The following is a 19,809-nucleotide window of genomic DNA, read 5'->3' as shown; positions in this document are numbered from 1 at the left end:
GGGCTGAAACTCTCATTTGAGATGAAACAGTATGGGATAACTTGCAGAGAATGTGTACAATCAAAATTCCCTGTGCAGAAAAACTTTCCTTTAATTTATCTCTTGCTGACCACACATTGCCCTTCTTTATCCCAAAGAAAGCAAACTCACCTCTCTACACACAGCAGCAATCTGCGCCTCATCCATGCAGGTTTCTGTTACAACATCAGTAAGTGACCCACCAGCAAGGTACTCCATTACTACAAACAATTCATCTCCTACCAGGTAACTAAAAACAGAACACATAAAACATGTATTTTTATTTTTCTAAGCACATTACACTCTAGGTTCAAGATTTCAAGTGTTAATAAGCACCATAATAATAAAACTAAAGAGCTGATAGTTTGAGAGCTAAGAAGAAAACTGAAAAGTTACTATGTAAGAGCACAAAAAAATAACTGAGGGTCATTATGATTTTTAAGTCATAGTTTGCCCATAATAGTAGTCAAGGTGTATACATAACCAAAATAACCCTAATGTAAGGATTATTGATCTTGTTTTGCAGACACAGGGACAAAGGCTTGGAGAGGTTATGTAACTCAGAGAGTAAGTGACAGAGTCAACATCTAAAGTCAAGTTCTAATGATTTCAAAGCCTATGGCTTATCTTAACCAGCATTATATGATGACTTGAAATACTATTTTAAAAAGCAGAGAAATGTACCTGAAAAGTTTATTTTCACGAACACAGACCCCATAATTAAGGCTAAAGTCTCAAAATATATTATCATTTCTCCATCCTCAACAAATTTACATATGGAAGAAAATCACCTGTAACTCTAATACGACACTAGTATCATATAAGTGAATCACTTTTTAAAAAATTGAATAATATACCTAATTTTCCATTCTGTTTTGTTTTTTTGTTTTTGTTTTTGTTTTTGTTTTTTTAACATCAATGTCTGGGGCTGGGGTTGTAGCTCAGTGGTTGAGCACTTGCCTTGCGTGCCTGAAGTACTGGGTTCGATACTCAGCACCACATTAAAAAAAAAAAGTCAAACAAAGACATCATGTTCATCTACAACTAAAAAAATGTTTAAAAAAAATCAATATCTGAATTACATGCACTTTTCATAAACATACAATTTTCCCACAAAGAACAGCATTTGAAATAAAAACTGATCTAAAAGTTTAAGAACTGTGTGCTAGTCACCTCTGTGGGTTAAGACATGAATCCCAGTTGACCATTCCTTAATGTTTCAGCTTCTGATCATTTGCACGAATATACACACCATCAGCAAAGTCCTTCATTTACCTGCCTTCTCTCTCTTGCCAAGTTAATATCCTTGTAGCAAAAGGACCTTCTAACTTGGAATATGCTATTTTCACCTCTCCTCTTTCTCTCTTAAGTTTATTTCTCGGTACTGACACTTCAAAGTGGATAGCCTCCATCAAACCATAGACTACAAATTTCCATATTTTTATCCCCATATTTAAAAGAACCTCAAACATATTTACCTGTCTAAGAAGTTAACTATGTTGGGATTCTTTAATTCTTTCATCACCAAAATCTCATTAATGATCAGTTCCTTCTTTGGCTGTTTCTGTAAATTAATCTGTTTGATAGCAACCTATAAGGGAAATAGAATTGGGGGGGAAAAAATCAATGGTTTCCCTAATTATCTTAGAAAATAACAAACACCAACCAGTTAATTATTTATAGTAACACACAATATTACATAGTAAGATTTAACTGACAAACAAGTAGTATTTTCACTTGCACACTGCCTATGCACAGTGTTATACACTATATGGACCCTAAATATGTTCAGATTTATCCTGAAGTTGATTAACTAACCTAAGGTAAATACAGTGCCAGGAATTAACCCTCTTTTCACTCCAACCTGGGAAAATATTTTTTTTTAAATATTTGCTTATTCATGACATAATTCCTTCTCTGTTCCCCTTAATGTGAGAATGGCTATAAAATGACATAGATTCATTCTTACAACATATCTAACTTAAAAAATATATTCCTACTGATTATGCTTAGCTTTATCTAGTATTTCTCCTACACAAAAAGCTAATATAACATCTAGAAGTATGAAAAAGTTGCTACCTCCTGTCCCAGAGCCACATCAGTAGCAGTAAAAACTGTACCAGAAGCCCTAGGGGAGAAGAGAGACAATTAGAATTAAGGTTTCTGAATCACTGCCATTTATAATATCCAAAGACTAAAATTTTTTACCCTTCTTACAATTGAAAAAGGATGAAAGAACACTTAGATTCAACATCTTAAGAACCAAAAAAATAAATAAAATAAAAATAAAGGAAAAGAGGAGGCCATCTTTCTGGACAAAACTTTTACTTTGAAATATTTCAGGCCTACAAAAATATAGGGAAAAAAGAAATTAAAAAAAATAACAAATACTCATGAATACAATTCCCTTCTTAAGAAACAAAGAACTGCAAATAAACTTGAAAATTCTCAGTAAGCCTTTTCCTTCAGCATTCTCCCTCCACCCAATGGTAACCTGTCCTTTTTGTTTATCCTGTATTAGATGAGCATCATTTCCATGCATTTTTGTATACTATGAAGTTTCAGTTTATGTATTTCTCTGCAATTTGCTTTTTTAAAATTCATCTGGCTGGGTGTGGTGGCACACACCTGTAAAAGGGCTAGGGATGTAGCTCAGTAGTAAAGCGCCTCTGGGCTCAATCCCCAGAACCATAAATAAATGAATAAACAAACAAACAAATATATTCAACTGGATTTGTGATACCTATCCATATACATAGGTATTCGTCTTATTCATTACTAATTATTCAATATATAACATCTATATGTTCAAAATATTAAGGTGATTTTCAATTTTTTATTATTAAAATCAGTGCTGAATTGAATTTAGTTGTTAAAAAGAAATTCAAAAGGAAGTTTCCAAAAATTCTCATTCTAAATCCCACAAATTATTTCTAAATCCACAGAACATTTTGTAGAGATTAGTAACATTAAAAAATTCAAGATGTTGGGGCTGGGGATGTGGCTCAAGCGGTAAAGTGCTTGCCTGGCAATGCACGGGCACTGGGTTCGATCCTCAGCATCACATAAAAATAAAAAAAATAAAGATGTTGTGTCCACCAGGAAAAAAAAAATTCAAGATGTTCATTTGCTTTCAAGCAATAGAGGAAAGAGCTTAATAAGTATAGTTTAAAAACAAATTATTAAACAAAATCTGATTGGCAGACTCAAAGATCAATACTCAATGATATGATTCAAAAACATTCATTCATTCATTTATTTATTTTTAATTTTACTTTTTAATTTTAGTACTGGGGATTAAACCCAGGGGTGCCTTACCACTGAGCTTACTCCCCAATTCTTTTTATCTTAGGATCTAACTAAATTGCTGAAACTGGCTAAAAACTTGAAATCCTCCTAACTCAGCTTTCTGAGTTGCTGGGATTATAGGTGTGCACCACCATGCCCAGATAAATGTGTGGATTTTTGCTCTGCTTTGCTTTTGTTTTTGCATTGCCAGAAATCAAACCCAGGACCTCATGTATCCTAGACAAGCACTCTACATGGAACTACATACCCAACCCCAAATGAATGTTTTTATGGCCTATAATCCTGCAATAAAATTGTCTTTTAAATATGTTATGGGCAACTTTTCCATCTAATAATCCCTTACCATCTATGAGAAATAACATTTAATAAGAAACAATGATGTAAAGTCATTGCTGACATGTAGGGTTTTTTTTAACAATTACATTATGTATTTACACAAATCCCCTAGGGTACCACTCATAGAATGCAGTGAACGCTCAATGTCAGGGGGAAAAGAGAGATCATGCTGAATACCCAGTAAATAGTGAATATTATGACAATACAATCATAAACACTTACCCCTGTCCAATTTTTTCATATCTTGTATATTTTTTCTTAGGATCACCTATGCTCACAATAGTTCCTATTTTAAACAAAAACAACATTGCAAGCTCAGTTGAACATTTTAAACACAAATTAATTTTGGTATAATTATTTCTTTTAATAAACTCTGATTTTAAAACACTGGTTTTCAAACACATCAAATTTCAACAATAATTTTTTTCAAACAAAACACTGAAGAAACTTAGTAAAAAAAGCAAAAAGGTATCCGAAACAAGAAGACACATACTCTCCACTAGGTTAGGACTCCTAACTAATCATTTTCTCAAAAATCATGACATTCCAGAACAACCAATTGTTCTAGTCTGCCTGAGATTTAAGGGGATTCTCAGGATGTACAGCTTTCCAAATGGCAATTTCAGCTGAGGCAAAAGAATCATAAACTCAAGATCAGTCTTGGAAACTCAGTGAGACCCTGTCTCAAAACAAAAAATAAAAAGGTTGGGGTGTAGCTTGGTGGTAAAGCACCGCTGGGTTCAACCCCCAGGACCAAAAACAAACAAAAACTTGGTAATTCCTGGAAAATTGGTCACTCTACTTTTCTACCACACTGCATATATATTACACACAGTGATAAGTTATGAAACTACTTACTATCAGTAATAATAAATGAATGATATCAAAATGAAATAACCCTAAATGGCTTTTCTGACCATTTCAGTATATCTTCTTTTAATATATTTAGGAAATCACCCACTACTAATATGAACTAATTATGTATGTATTTTAGGAATGTTCAAAGTCATAATTAAGAAAAGATCAAAACTTAAATTCTATGACCAGTAAGTCAAAACATAAGAAAATCACATTAAATTTTCACTTAGTTAAGATAAAAGAAGACAGGGACATATCAGGAAACTCACATACATAATATTATATAGGTACTCAAATTCAAGTTAGTCACTTAAGTTCAAGCCAAGAAGCTAAGGGCAAAAAGATAGGGGGATGTGATAACTAAAGGTCACAAATGAATAGCCACAACTATTATTCTAGTTCATTTTTTTAAAGCAGCAGCCCTCCTAAGATAAGGTCTATTACATACATAAATATCTATAGGATAACACAGTCAAAGCAGTTTTATATTGGAAAGTACTAAGGAATCAAGAACAAATTAATGTAGAATATGTGATTATAACGACCTGTCTTTACAGTATTTTTCCTTGATTCTTCTATGTCACATGTTCTTTCTAACTATAGTTACTGGAGCCTTGTAATCCCCTTCCTGGAACTGTTACATTATTTGTAATGCTTAATTCAGGCCACTGATAGTTATTAAAATTAAAAGGGAAAAGTGTTTTTCCCTTGAATATATTTTATGACTACACGTTCTACTTTGAAAAGCTATAGGTTTGGACAAATATATACAACCTCTTTTGATAAGGTTTGCAACTATGTCCATGTTCATATCCTTCAGATTTGGCCCACAGAAAAGAAGTACTGCTCTCAAAGGGACTGACTTCACTATCAATACATAATATGTTTCAACAAACAAACTGAATATTACTTTGCCTTCACATTTATTTGGGGGGGGGGGGCAGGGAAGTACTGAGGGTTGAATCCCGGGGCACTTTTTATATTTTATTTTGAGACAGGGTCTCACTAAGTTACTCAGACTGGTCTTGAACTTGAAATCCTCTGCAATCTCCTGCTAGGATTATAGTCATGTGCCACCATGCCCAGCTCACTACATTTTAATTGAAGCATCTATTTCTGTAAGAAAACAATTTTTCTTTCTGCCTTGAGGCAAAATAATAGGCATATATTACAATCCAACTGGGACTTTTTTTTTTTCTTTTTTGCAGTGATAGGGATAGAATCCAGGACCTTACTTACACTAGGCTAGTGCTCTACTACTGAGCTATATCCCCAGACTTGGGTCTTATGTTTTAAGAAAATTAATAAATTAATTACATAATAATGTAAGGTGGGGGTTGTGGTTCAATGGTAGAGCACTTGCCTAGCATGTATGAGGCACTGGGTTCAATCCTCAGCACTACAAAAAAATAAATAAAATGAAGTTACTGTCCATCTACAACTAAAAAATATTTGTTTTTATAAAATAATGAAAAATGTAGGTAACATACTTAATTTCTCCATAATCTCTTCATCTGTCATCTTTGTCTTCTTTTTCTGTTTGTCTGAAGATTTGGCACCACTGTCGACATTGGAATCACCAACAGGTGCAGGAATGGGGTCAATTACAGACCGTGTATAAATCTGCAGAGATATAGTTCATTACTGAGATTTGAGAATAAAATATTTTCAGATATTCTTACTGGAACACTAATTTTTTACCCCAAACTGTTACCTCTTTTTGTTCTAAAGAATGCAATATTTTCAGACTACAAAAAAACATGTATTGAAAAACAGTGTGAAACATTTTTCTTTGCCATAGAGTAAATTTATTTAAAAGTATATCTAGCAGCCAGGCACAGTGGCACGTCTGTAATACTAAGGACTTACGCACGAGGCTTAGACAGGAGGATTCCAAGTTCAAAGTTAGCCTCAGCAACTCAGTGAGGCACTAAGCAATTTAGTGAGACCCTGTCTCAAAATAAAAAGTTAAAAAAGGGGCTGGGAATGTGACTCAGTGGTGAGATGCCCCTGAGTTCAATCCACAACACCAAAAAACTATAACTAGCAAAATAGTAGGTCCATGAATAAAATTTACGTGTACCTAGATCTAAAATAGTAAAATGGGCTGGGGGTGTAGCTCAGTGGTACAATGAGTGCTTGCCTAGCACTTGTGAGGTACTGTGTTTGATCTTTCAGCACCACATAAAAATAAATAAATAAAATAAAGGCATCTACAACTAAAAATATTTTTTGAAGTTAAAAAAAAATAAAATAGTATAACAACATAGTAAAAAACAGCTCAGTTTAAAAATGTTTTTAATAAAAAAGATGAATAAAATGCAAAAGACTAAAGCTTTGTTGTTGAAATAACTATTACTAATTGCTATAAAACATTTTACACAAATATAATACCTACCCTCCCTTTCACTTCAAAGAGCCAGTTATTGAAAACTCAGCCATCTGTCATGAGATGGGATCCAATGGCAGTTCTCGGAGCCACCACATCACAGTCCAGCCCCCTTAGTACTTCTCTCCCTGGCTCCATCTGAGCTTATTACTGTTGAAATTCTCCTCAGCTGGGGAGGAATTTCACTCTCAACTGTCTTTAGAATGCCATCAAGGCTTTGAGAGATATGTCAAAATGAGAAATAAAGTACATAATCTGGGGAAGAGGAAAGATCTAAGTTTTAGATAGAAGAGTTACCCACATTATGAAACAGAGAAAAAAACAGATAAATAGATGACCTTTCTGGGAAAGAGGGCAAAAAGAAAAAACCCAGGGGCTGGGGCTGGGGGGCTCAGTGGTAGAGCACCTGCCTCACATGAGTGAGGCATTGGTTCGATCATCAGCACCACATAAAAATAAAAAAATAAATGAAGATACTGTGTTCATTTACAACTAAAAAAACAATAATTAATTTAAAAACCCAGTGAAAGGGCTGGGGATGTGGCTCAAGCGGTAACGCGCTCGCCTGGCATGCACAGGGCGCTGGGTTTGATCCTTAGCACCATATAAAAATAAAATAAAAGATGTTGTGTCCACCGAAAAACTGAAAAATAAATATTAAAAAAATTCTCTAAAAAAAAAAGATAAAACCCAGTGAATTAAATATTCTAATTTTAAAGCAGCCATTAGATTTTTATTTTTCAAAAAAGTAGTTTTTGATGAGTACTCTTTAAGTAAATTCAATCTTAAATTAATTTTCTCATACTAAAATATTTTAAACTTGAAGACTTTTTGAAATAATCACTGAAAGTCAAATACAAATAGCTGTTTTTAGAAACACATACATACACAGATGCACACACCAGGTCATTAGCCAATCACTCACTGATTTCGTATGATCTGGTCGTGGGGCAATGACAGGAGGCGCGGCCTCTTCATCATCATCATCTTCCTCTGTTACTACTGCTGATGTTTCTGACCCCTTGGTATTAAGCTGTGTTCATCACAGGAGCAAAGGAAGACAAGCCAGTAAAATAAAAAGGTTAAAATGTGACCATCTCTCTTTTTTTAAACATACTTCAAGAAGTTGTTTTTTCAATAGCTAATTTTAAAATTTTTAAACCTTACTACTTCCAATATAATCAATTAAAGAGTAAAGATGATTTTATGAAATATGGAAAAATAAGTATATGAAATAAACATATGATAAATATTGAGTACTATTTACAAACATAGTAGTTATTTACCTCTGATGGCTGAATTCATTTTAAAAAGCAAAATAAAAATTTGGTTTTGGTAACCTAAATTAGAATAAGAACAATAAGAAATCATGAACTTACTGCTGGTGTTCCAGAAGGGAAGCCATCCTTCTCTGAATATGAAAAAGAAAAGTATGTTAGCAATTCAAGAAAGAAAACTTTTATATGACAAAAAGAAAAATAATATAAAAGAGGAGCAAGTGAAATTTCTTAACCTGATTTCATTTTAAGTTGAACTATCTCCTGAGAAAAATGACAATAACAGTAATATAAATAATAATTTTTACAGAACTCAGCTAATAACTCTCAAATCTTAATGAAACCTCAAAAATACTTTTTAAAAAAACATGAATTGATACTTAAGATGGGTAAATGAATTTTATTGTAAGCAAATTATACTTTTTAAATAAAGTTATTAAAATGTAAGGAAAACTATGATTATCAATCCATTTTAAAAATAAAACATTTAGGGGCTGAAGCTGAGGCTATGGCTCAGTGGTAGAGTGTTCGCCTGGTGTGTGTACATCACTGAGTTCAATTCTCAGCACCGCATAAATAAAACAAAAGGCTATGGACAACTAAAAAAAATAAAATAAAACATTTCTTGTTTAAGATACTTTCTCCAAAGAATTGCCTACCAAGGAACAAGGGATATAAAACCATCATTCAAACATGGCAACTGCGAAAAGCAGTATTTTTGATATAAGTTTTGTTTCTTTTTAAAAATGCAACTTACTTACTGTTTGACACAAAAGTTCTAGGTAAAAGTCTGAACTTTTAGTAAGGATATACCAGATTAAAGTAAAAAAGATCAAGATTAATATTACTTGCAAAGAAGTCTACTTTTTTTTTGAACATAGCCTTTATCTCTGTGATGATATAAACATATTAAATACAGTTAACTCAAACCACATATGATTTTTACATAATTACATTATTTTTAAAAACTAGATATATGACTTCAGAGACAGAGAAACATATAACTAGATATATGACTTTAGAGACAGAGAAACATATTAAATAAAAATAATATCCTGGGGGGTGTAAATGGCAAAATCTACACTGAGAGAAACAGGACAAATGATTTGCATCTTCTAAAGTAGAATGCAAGGAAGAGAAAGCAGGAGAACCAGCGTGGGGAAGGGGAGTTTAACTAAATCCCAAAAGACATTCTAGGGATCGCTCAACCAACTGCACCACGTGGACTTGATTCTGATGCTGATTTAAACAAACTATTTTTAAAAATCCAGTATATTCCAATTCTTACCCACTGATATTCTAATTCTGAGGTTTAAACCTTTTAGTTATAATGTTTATTTTTATGTATTTACATTTTTTATTTATTTCAATTTTTGAGTAGAAAACCATTTTTTACTTCAAGGTCTGTGCATTTATATAGCAAAACTTCCTTCCATGCCACTGACAATAAACATATCTCTAGCATAAAGATGTCTATAAATCTACATCTTTTCCTTCTAAACTGAAAAGCAGTGAGGAGGAAAAAAACCCCAAGTACATGTAACAACAAATAACACTATCACATTTAATTATAATGTATAAAAAAATCTGGAAAAAACTTAAAACATCCAGTTCCATTTCTAACAAACTATGAGAGTAATGTAATCCTCAGACTCCAGATGATGTTTAAGAGCCACAGGATAATTAACAAAAAGCAGATTCAATACAGAAGAAAGCAGGGTCAAGAAATACAGCTTAGCCTTTTATTTTTCCAGAAATAATCTTTTTATCTAGCAGTGCTTTACAATTTTCCATGTGATTCAGTCTTTTACCACCATCTGATGTCTTACCAGGAGGAGTAAAACTGAGATATTTCTGCTTTACTGTGTTGGAGTCATAGAACTTTAAGACATCCAGCACAGCTTGAGGATTCTTCTTTTGCTCTAGTTTGGTGATATTGGAGGTCTGTAACAATCGAGCCCACTGCTCTGGCATGCCCTAATAAAAAGAGATTCAGAAATGAGTTGTGGTTTGAATTGCTCTAATAAAATTAATTTTCAAAGATAAATATCAAAATACATAAAACAAACCAATACACATACTTTTAGATTTGAGTAAATTCTAACTGGTCTAGTTTTCTAAAGGTCTACTGTTCCTATATTTATTCTGCATAATTATAACTAACAGGCTCAGCTCCCCTAGGGAATCTGCATAATTATAACTAATAGGCTCAGCTCCCCTAGGGGAAAAATCACACACTACTGCTAACACTTAAAAGAAAAAGCAATAAGAACTAATAATTAACTTGTGGGCAGAAAAGTTAACTTCGAAGTTAATACCACAGGAAAAAGTTTGAGTGATGTTCTAGTGTTATAATAAACAAAGTCTACCGAGGTAAAACTTACAGTAAATTCTCCAGTAACAGCATCAAAGCCAACATGGATGGTGTGCTCAAAATCAGATGGAGGCGAAATCTCTGGCCGTTCTTTTTCTTTCTTTTTACTTCCTAGAAGGCATTCAGAAAAAAGAAAAAAAGTATTTAAACAAGGTTAATAAAGGCACTTATAATCATATGTTGACATTTTTCCTAAAACAGATTAGGAATAAAGTTATTCAAGGAAAGACAATTCCCTTAAAATACTGTCTGAGCAGAAACCAGTAAATGAGGTAAAGTAACCTATACTGTTGTAAAGATGTGGGGACTTGACAAACAGTTTGGAGACCACTTCCTTATAGAACAAACTTAATCCCTCCTTCTTACTTAACAACTGCTGTATTTTAAAACAGTTTTGGAATGATCCTACTCTTGTACTTTATGTAACATTTACACCTCACACCTATCAATTACATTCTCTGTAAATTCAAACACATCAGTTCCCTTTCTCCCTCCCCAAATTCCTCTGCTTGAATCTGCAGGTCTATTTCTGAATGTCCTGCTCTGTTACAATGATTTGCTTATCCACACCTTTATGCCAACACCAGTCTGCCTCAATTTCTGTCATTTTTAATAAGCAATTTAAGTACACAGTGTAAGTTCAATTCATCATCCTGTCTTTGTTCTTCTCCTCCTCTTTTTCTTCTTCTAATTCAAAACTACTTGGATATTTCAGGTCTGCCTCATTTCCATATGAATTTTAGAATAATCTTGTTAAATTTCTATAAGAAGCCTGCTGGGATTTTGATTGAAACTGTCTGAATCTATAGAACAATTTAGAAAGAATTGATTTCTTAACACTGAGTTTTCTCATCCATGACAACAGCGAATCTCTCCATTAGTCAGGACTTTTTAAATTTCTCTCAGAAATGTTTTACAGCGTCAGTTTACAGAGTACAGATCTATCACAGCTTTTGTCACATTTCTGCCACAGTACTTCTTACTAAGTTGCCCAAGCTGGCCTCAAACTTTGGGATCCTCCTACCTCAGCCTCCCCAGTAGCTGAGATTATAAGCATGTGAAACTGTACCTAACTATACCTTCACTTTTTAATATCCATAAAATCTGCAGAGATGGGATCTACTTCTTTCATTCTCTCTCAATTTGGTAATTTTTATCTTCTCTCTTCCTCCACCAGTCTGGCTAGAAACTTATTCATTTTATTGGTATTATAAATTAATCAGTTTTTAGTTTCGTGATTTTACTACTTTTTCTTTCATTTCACTGATTTCTGCTTTGACTCTTATCATTTCCTTTCTTCTACTTATTTTGGATTTGGATTACATTTGCTATTCCCTTTCTAGTTTATGAAGATGGCTTAGCTGGCCAGGTGCAGTGGGTTGGGCGCAGCTCGGGAGGCTAAGGCAGGAGGACTGTAAGTTCAAAGCCAGCATCAGCAAAAGTGAGGCACTAAGCAACTCAGTGAGACCCTATCTCTAAATAGGGATGGGGGTATAGGTCAGGGGTCAAGTACCCCTGAGTTCAATCCCCAGTATCAAAAAAAAAAAAAAAAAAAAAAAGATGGCTTAGCTAAAGTCATTGATTTGAAATTTCTTTCTTTTCCAATACTGTAAAACTTCCTCCAAGTAGGGCTTTAGAGATCTCTTATTTTAAAATTATTTTCAGTTGTAGATGACACAATACCTTTATTTTATTCATTTATTTTTTATGTAGTGCTAAGGATGGAACCCAGTGCCTCACACATACTAGGGAAGCACTTTACCACTGAGCCATAACAGACCAGCTTTAGATATTTTACAAATATTGATGTTTTTTAATTTTCATTTTCATTCAGTATGTTTTCTAAATATCCTTTCTTTGTTTGGAAGTGTTTTATCTACTTTCCAAATATTTTCAGAGGGTTTCCTGTTACTAATTTCTAATTAAATTACATGTGTTCACATAATACACTTTATATTGTTTAAATCCTTCTACATTTATTGAGATGTTTTTTAAAAACTTTCCTTAAATATGATTTATCTTGGTGTATGTTCCATGTACACTTAAAAGAATTATGGATTCTAACTGTTATTGCATGGAATGTTCCATAAATATCCATTAGGTCAAGTTCGTTGTTATGTTCAAATGTTCTAAATCCTTACCAATTTTCTATCTAGTTGTTCTATCAATTACTGAAAGAAGTGTATTAAAATCTCAAGTTATAACTGGATTTGTCAATTTCTTCTTGAAATCCTTTCAATTTTTATGTCATGTTTTTGAAACTGTTAGCAGTACATGTTTAGCTGCTATATTATCTAAATGATCTATCACGAAATAATTTTCTTAATCTGACAATATTTTTTGAGCTCTAGAATCTAGTTTGTATGATACAGAGTCAGACCAAGTTTATGATGCTAACATAAGTAGCCCTTATTTTTTTGTGGTACTGGAGATCAAACCCAGGGCTTTGAACATGCTAAGCATTCTACCACTGAGCTATACCCCCAGTTTTAGCATACTTTTTATTTTAACCTATCTTATGGCTGGATGTAAAAAAGCGAATTTCCTGTAGAGAGCATGTAGTAGGACTACTTTATCAATCTTTTCTGCCTTCTTTTGGATTAACCAAATTTTTTAAAATTTTTGTCCTTTACTGTTATTTTTTAATATGTGGTGCCGAGAATTGAACTCATTGCCTCACACATGCTAGGCAAGCACTCTACTACAGAGCTACCACTCCAGCCCTAACCGAGTATTTTTCAATCATCTCCTTTCATCACCTTTGTTGTTATGTTAGCTTTTTAAACTACATAATTCAATAATTATGTAGTTTAATAATTCAATGGCTTTAGTACATTTTTTAATTTTCCAACCATCATCACACTCTAACTAGAATATTTACATCATGAGCAGAAGAAATCTTGTACCCATTAGTGATCATTACTCCCCATTCCATCGCCTATGTCACCACAAATCTTAGGGATACCACTAATCTATTTCCTGTCTCCAAAGATTTGCCTATTCTGGCTAATCATATAAATGGGATCATATAATACATGGTCTTTTGCAAATAGCTTTTTTTACTTAATATTTTTGAAATTCATCCATGTTATAGGATGTATCAGCACTTCATTAAGAATATAATTATTTTTAAAAATTATTTAGCTAAGAGAAAAATATAAGCACCAGGCGCAGTGGCACATGCCTGTAATCCCAGCAGCTCACAAGGCTGAAGGAGGAGGATCTTGAGTTCAAAGCCAGCCTCAGCAAAAAAAGCGAGACATTAAGCAACTCAGTGAGACCCTGTCTCTAAATAAAATGCAAAATAGGGCTGGGGATGTGGCTCAGTGGTCAAGTGCACCTGAGTTCAATCCCCAGGATGAAAACAAACAAACTAACGTATTCCAATGCTTTTCATTTCTTAGTATAGACCCACATTTCACCTGACATCATTTTCCTTCTGTCTGAAGGACCTGGTTAAACATTTTTTGGTAATAAAGTACAGTGTGCTGATGGTAATTTTTTTTTTTTTTTAGTTTTCATAATCCCACTTCCCTTTTTTTTTTTTCAATGCTGGGAGACAGAACTCAGGACCTCACATATGGTAGTCAAGTGCTGTACCACTTACACCACAAGCTTATTTTTTTTTAAATGTATATTTTTAGTTGTAGGTGAACACATACCTTTATTTTATTTTTATGTAGTGCTGAGTATCAAACCCAGTGCCTCATGCATGCTAGGCAAGCGCTCTACCTCTGAGCCACAAACCCAGCCCCACCACCAGCTTTCTGCCATTATTTTTAAAGTATTCTTCAAGTATTTCACCCCTCCCTCCAAGACTTCAATTATACATATGTCACTCTTCCAGAGGTTGTCCCACAGTGCTGTTTGTTTTGTTTTGCAGGGTTTCTATTGCCCTATCTTCAAATTCACTCATCTTTTCTTCTTTAATGCCTACTCTGCTATAAATCCAATTATTTAATTGCGCTGTTCCTCATCTCAAAGAGATCACCAATTTCCCTCTCCCTGTGCTGCAGTCTAGAAACTCTGGGCAGAAAGCTCAATCAATGGTAGGTCTTACCTCATTTCTTTTTTTTTTTTTTTTTTTTTTATTTCACTGAAATATCCTGCTGGTCCCGTTTTATTCTGCATTTAAGAAAAATAATACCCATGCCCAAACAGCCTCTTTCTCCCTCAAGTAGAGGGTTGATATCACGCAGATTGTCTACACAGGGGAACCAATTCAAGGCAGAACTGAAAGTTCCAATTCAATCCAATCAGCCCATGTCACATGTCTGGGACCAGTCCAACAGGGCTTAGAATGTGATTTGAAAGAACCAATGTGAGTTCTCAGTGGCCCACACAGGCAGGAGCTGATATCTTGGGTTTGCTTGAACAGAAATTGAGCAGGATGGCTTTTTTTTGCAAGCCTCTGTGTGCCAGGCTCCGTGTGAGGCATTTATGTATGTTTCTTAATTCACCTTCATGACAAGCATGGAAGGTAGATTGTTTCTTTTTGATCATTTTTCTTCATTGCCTGATGTTCACTGTCTTGAAAACCATTGTTTTGTATATTTTTTCCATTACTTTAGTTCTTTTAGGTAGGAGTATAAACCCAGTCCCTGTTGCTCCACCTTGACTAGAAGCACAATATTTCACTGTCCTATCTGTAGTATTATAAAATTTGAGGATGCTGTGATCTTCATTCATTAACTGAGCTGAGTTCACAGTGAGTCACATCCATCTGGAAATAATATTCTTCAGATCTGGGACATTTTTTTCCATTATTTCTTTGATATTTTCTTCACTCTAATTTGTTTATTATCAGTAATTTGAAATTCTCATCTTTTCCATGCTTTTGCTTTTTTGGTACCCTGTATCTAAATAAAACGTAAAATAGGGCTGGGGATGTGGCTCTATTGAACCCTGTACCCAACAACCCCATTTTATTTTTTATTTTGAGACAGGGACCCGCTGAGCTGCTGAGGTTGGCTTCAAACTTGTGATCCTCCTGCCTCAGCCTCCTGAGTCACTGGGATTATTACTGGTATATGCCACCATCATCTGGCCCCATTGACATATTTTTGTTTAACTCTTTGGGAACATTTTCTTGATTATCTTCCACTCATCCTTCTATTGATATCTCTTGTATGTTTTGGTAATCTTTTAAAAAAATATTTTTATTTGTAGATGGACACAATGCCTTTATTTTATTTTTTTTTAATATTTTTTTTAGTTGCCAATGGACCTTTATTTTATTTATCAATACGTGGTGCTGAGAATCAAACCCAGTGCTTCATACATAGCTAGGCAAGAGCTCTATCACTGAGCTACAACCCTAGCTCCTATTCTGGTAATATTATATATTGAATTGCTAATAATTATTTCTCAATATTTTCTAAGTATTCTTTTCTCGTTTCATGGGTTCAATTTATCTTCTTTGAAGATTATACAGTATATATGTATGTATAGTCTGAGTTTTGAGATTTGTTTTCTCTCTACATTGTCTGTTTTTCTAAATGCCCTAATGCCCTTAAAATTTTTTTCTTTCTTCCTTTTTTTTTTTTTTTTTTTTTTTTTGGTAGTACTGGGGATTGAATGTAGACAATCACTACCACTAAGTCACACCCCAGGTCTTTTTTGAGATAGGCTCTTGATAAAAGTTACTGAGGATGAACTTGAACTTGTGATCCTCCTGCCTCAGCCTCCTGAGTCTCTGACATTATCGACATGGGTGGCTAAATGCCTTTTAAAAATTTCCCCAATTATTTTGGACTCTTATATGTAAGAGTTTTCCTTAAATGTCTGGTGATCTTTTGCTATCTAATAATATAGGAAAGTATTAAAGAACTAACTGGGAAATAAGCTAGCCTTTTCACTAAATTTAGGATCAGGGTACAGGATACCTAAAGTATATTTTCCCCAAGAACATTGTTTATCTGATGGGGAAAAAAATCCTCAAATCTCTGTGAGAACTATGAGTCAAGCTATAAGTATTCTGAAAACAGGGCAGAGGAAAGGAGTTTTATATGCTGGCTTTTATTGAATCCATGTTTTTTATTCTAACCTTTAACTTCCTGTGAAAAGAATAGGGCCCTCTCTGGTTTAATTTGTCCTGAACTAAAAGCAAATATCCTCCCTCCATCCCCAGGATGGGGGCTATATTTGTATGGCTGGAGAGGTAAAAGAGGAATGAGTCCTGGGGAGTCTTTGACACTTTATATGAAAATTTTCAATTAATTCCTAGTCCTTTCAGCCTGGATATCCCTTCCTCCCCTCCCCCTTTTCCTACAGTACTGTGTGCCTCTAAATCTTGAGTCTCTGAGGTTTTTAGAGGGAAATTCACTTCCCACAGACATTACCTTCTGCAAATGTTTAGGTGATGTCTCTCTGTTCCATTTAGTCAGGTGTCATTTCTCACCACTCCACTCTCTAAACATATACTGAGAGCTCCTGTATACTACTGTCTCTCTCCTATTCTCATTGTCCTTGTAATTATTATTTTTTTAATGTTTCTACTGTCATTTTAGTTGGGCCTTGGGAGGGAAAGTAAGAAGAATCATGTGGTCAATAGCTATGTTTAACCTGAGTATTCTCCCATTATAAAAAAGTTTAAAATGGTGATGTTTGATAGTTCTGCACATACAAAGCTGGAATTGTTACTGCTATTCTTTGTTTACAAAGGTAATAATGATCTAGCATTAATAGGAAACAGGATACCTTTTGAACATGATGAGACTTGTGTTCAAATGTCTACCTCTTCTCTAGGTTTTCTACGCACATATGTGGCCATGGTAAGAAAACAGGGCACAATTGTTGTGGAAAGGAACAGAGGGAAACACAACTCTCAGAAAATTTTGCTGTCTTTAATGAAATATACATCTGTCATAACCAACTTCTCATTTTTCTCTAGACCGACTTTGAGTAAACTGAGCTCATACCCTCTACTTCTCTTTATGTCCTATGGCTTCTAACTCAGTATACTTACTGCATTCAGAAATAAGTATTTGTTAACTATAAATTAATAGTTTAATTTGTACACTGTTCTTGTATGGCTGACAGAAAAAACAGAATTTGATGAACCATGGAAACTGGGAAATAAGCTAGCCTTTTCACTAAAGATAGGATCAGGGTACAGGATACCTAGAGATACTATTTTCCCCAAGAATATGTTTATCTGATGGGGAAAAAAATACTCAAATCTCTGTGAGAACTATGAGTCAAGCTATAAGTATTCTGAAAACAGGGCAGTTTTTCTTTTATCTTTTTGTTTGTTTGTTTGTTTTAACTGTTTGGTATCCCACTTTTGGGAACATTCCTCATGCTTTCCTTGTACATGGCTGGGAAAATGCCATTTTCTTTTATAATCCTAACCACAGACAACTGGTCCAAGGCAGGCATCTCATTCAAACCAGGCCAGCCCCAGCTGCTCCTCCTCACTCCCAGTCAACTGCTTAAGGAGTGATATCTGACCTAAGTCAGACTTGGCACCCTAAAAATCAGTCTATCTCCAGTGATTACATTTATAAGAAATAAAGCCCAGTTACTGTTGAGGGCTATATTTCCTTACATACAGAGAAACTCCAGACTGAAACAGGAAACAGGTACACAGAAAGGAGAAAGATAAGATACAGAGCAAGAGAATTCCTGGTTCCTGTTGTGTCTAAGGCCCAATAATGTTCTTCAACTTGGGAGTGTTTAGTTTAGAGAAACAAACATATTAAAGAAAGTTTCAGATGTTAGGGATAAAGAACGAAAAGTTAAAGTTACAGAAGGACATGAAAATGATTAAGCAGAACTTGAGATATACTTACATGTTAAAATCTGTTCAAAATAAAATGACACAATATACTAAAGAAATCTATTTAATTCCATTTATTTTTCACAAATACCTCCCATATTTTAGTAGTGCCCGCAGCAAGGGAAAAGAATATCAGAAAAAGCATTAAAACAAAAGTGCTAAACCAAGTCTCAAGCTGAACAATGTGCTGAAAGGACCCAGCTATATAAACTGACCACATAACTCTAGAAGCCAAGAACTAAAAGATAAGTAAAAACAATTTATTTGGACACTTTAGTTTTGGAAGGAAATCTGTTAATGTTTAAAAAAAAAAAGTATATCAACTTCCCACTTTTGCCTATCAATCATCTACAGTGTGTCTACAGGAATTAGATCACCTGATAGGAAGTAATGGACCACAGAAAGAAGCTTCTCTTAATAAAACTTATTAGTGTCCCAGGAGAGAACGAGATTCTTAGAATCATTTCCCAACTTTACATTAGACAACAAAATAAGCAGCAGGCAGGCAGCAAACTTTAGCCACCAGGTAAAGATCCTGAGGACAGTGCTGACAACAGGTACTTCAAAGAATTCTAAACAGGCTATTGTCACATCCTTTTAGGGCCTCAGTCTTTCAGGCTACATTTGAGTTACAGTTTAGGGTTAAGAAAATCTAAATCTGTTTAAAAGGAAGACTCTTCTTTTTCTAGTATAACAACCAGTTGTTACACACACACACCCTTATTATTTTGACTTAGAAAAACTTCAAACTGAAGAAACTAAATTTGTTCCACTATACAGAAGAGCATTATCTAGGAAACGGGTAGGGAAGTATAGGCTAATTTTATTACTACTAATACCAGCATTTGATTTTTGGACAAGAAAGGATGTTCACCATCTATCATCTCCATAATCAGAAGTGAAGGTGTATGTTGGTTAAATAATTAGAGGTAAAAATTGCTTTAGTTAATAAATATTATGTACTCAACACAAGCTATCTGAATAGAGCTTAGAAAAATACACCAAAACAATGGCTCACTGCTATTTTCCTTATTAAAACTACTAAACTAGCTAAGCCATTTCTCACCTGGACTAAGGCAAAAGCCTTCTAACTAGTTTCCAACTTCAGTCCTAGACCTCCAACAAAACCTATTTTCTACACAACAACCAATCCTTCCTACCTAAAATAAAAATGTGACCAAGACTTTCCCCTGTTTAAATTCTCTCGTGGTTCCCCAGGAAACAAGATAAAAATCTGAGCTCAAAACTACAGAATACAAGGCATTTTTGTGACCTGGTCTCTGCCTACCTCTCTGTTGTCCATAGTCCCCTCCATACATCACACTGTAATTCTCACCTACCCTCTGTGCTTTCAAGTGACTCTGGACTACACAGCTCCATGCTATACTGTGATGCCTCCTGGGGCTGGCTCTTTCCAAGGCATTGAACTCACTTTTTAACTGTTTTCTCACTTATCATCCTTTATTCT

At 34.3% G+C, this 19,809-nt stretch overlaps 1 protein-coding gene across 1 annotated transcript in view; it reads right to left on the bottom strand.

The window, feature by feature from the left end:
- PAK2 (p21 (RAC1) activated kinase 2) overlaps nt 1-19,809 on the bottom strand; it is a 73,515-nt gene that overhangs the window by 15,518 nt on the left and 38,188 nt on the right. Inside the window, exons 3-11 of the mRNA XM_081300850.1 lie at nt 10,572-10,672; nt 10,017-10,164; nt 8,290-8,321; nt 7,836-7,943; nt 6,012-6,144; nt 3,886-3,949; nt 2,098-2,146; nt 1,497-1,609; nt 151-268 (exon numbers count right to left, since the gene is read on the bottom strand). Coding sequence (XP_081156976.1) covers nt 151-268; nt 1,497-1,609; nt 2,098-2,146; nt 3,886-3,949; nt 6,012-6,144; nt 7,836-7,943; nt 8,290-8,321; nt 10,017-10,164; nt 10,572-10,672 — 866 coding nt within the window. The remainder of the gene's footprint in view (nt 1-150; nt 269-1,496; nt 1,610-2,097; nt 2,147-3,885; nt 3,950-6,011; nt 6,145-7,835; nt 7,944-8,289; nt 8,322-10,016; nt 10,165-10,571; nt 10,673-19,809) is intronic.

The sequence above is a fragment of the Spermophilus citellus genome (assembly GCF_964194105.1).
Source record: "Spermophilus citellus genome assembly, chromosome: 7".
NCBI classification, from domain to species: Eukaryota; Metazoa; Chordata; class Mammalia; order Rodentia; family Sciuridae; genus Spermophilus; species Spermophilus citellus.
Note: the sequence above shows the minus strand (reverse complement) of the source record. Positions and strands in the feature narration are given on the sequence as shown.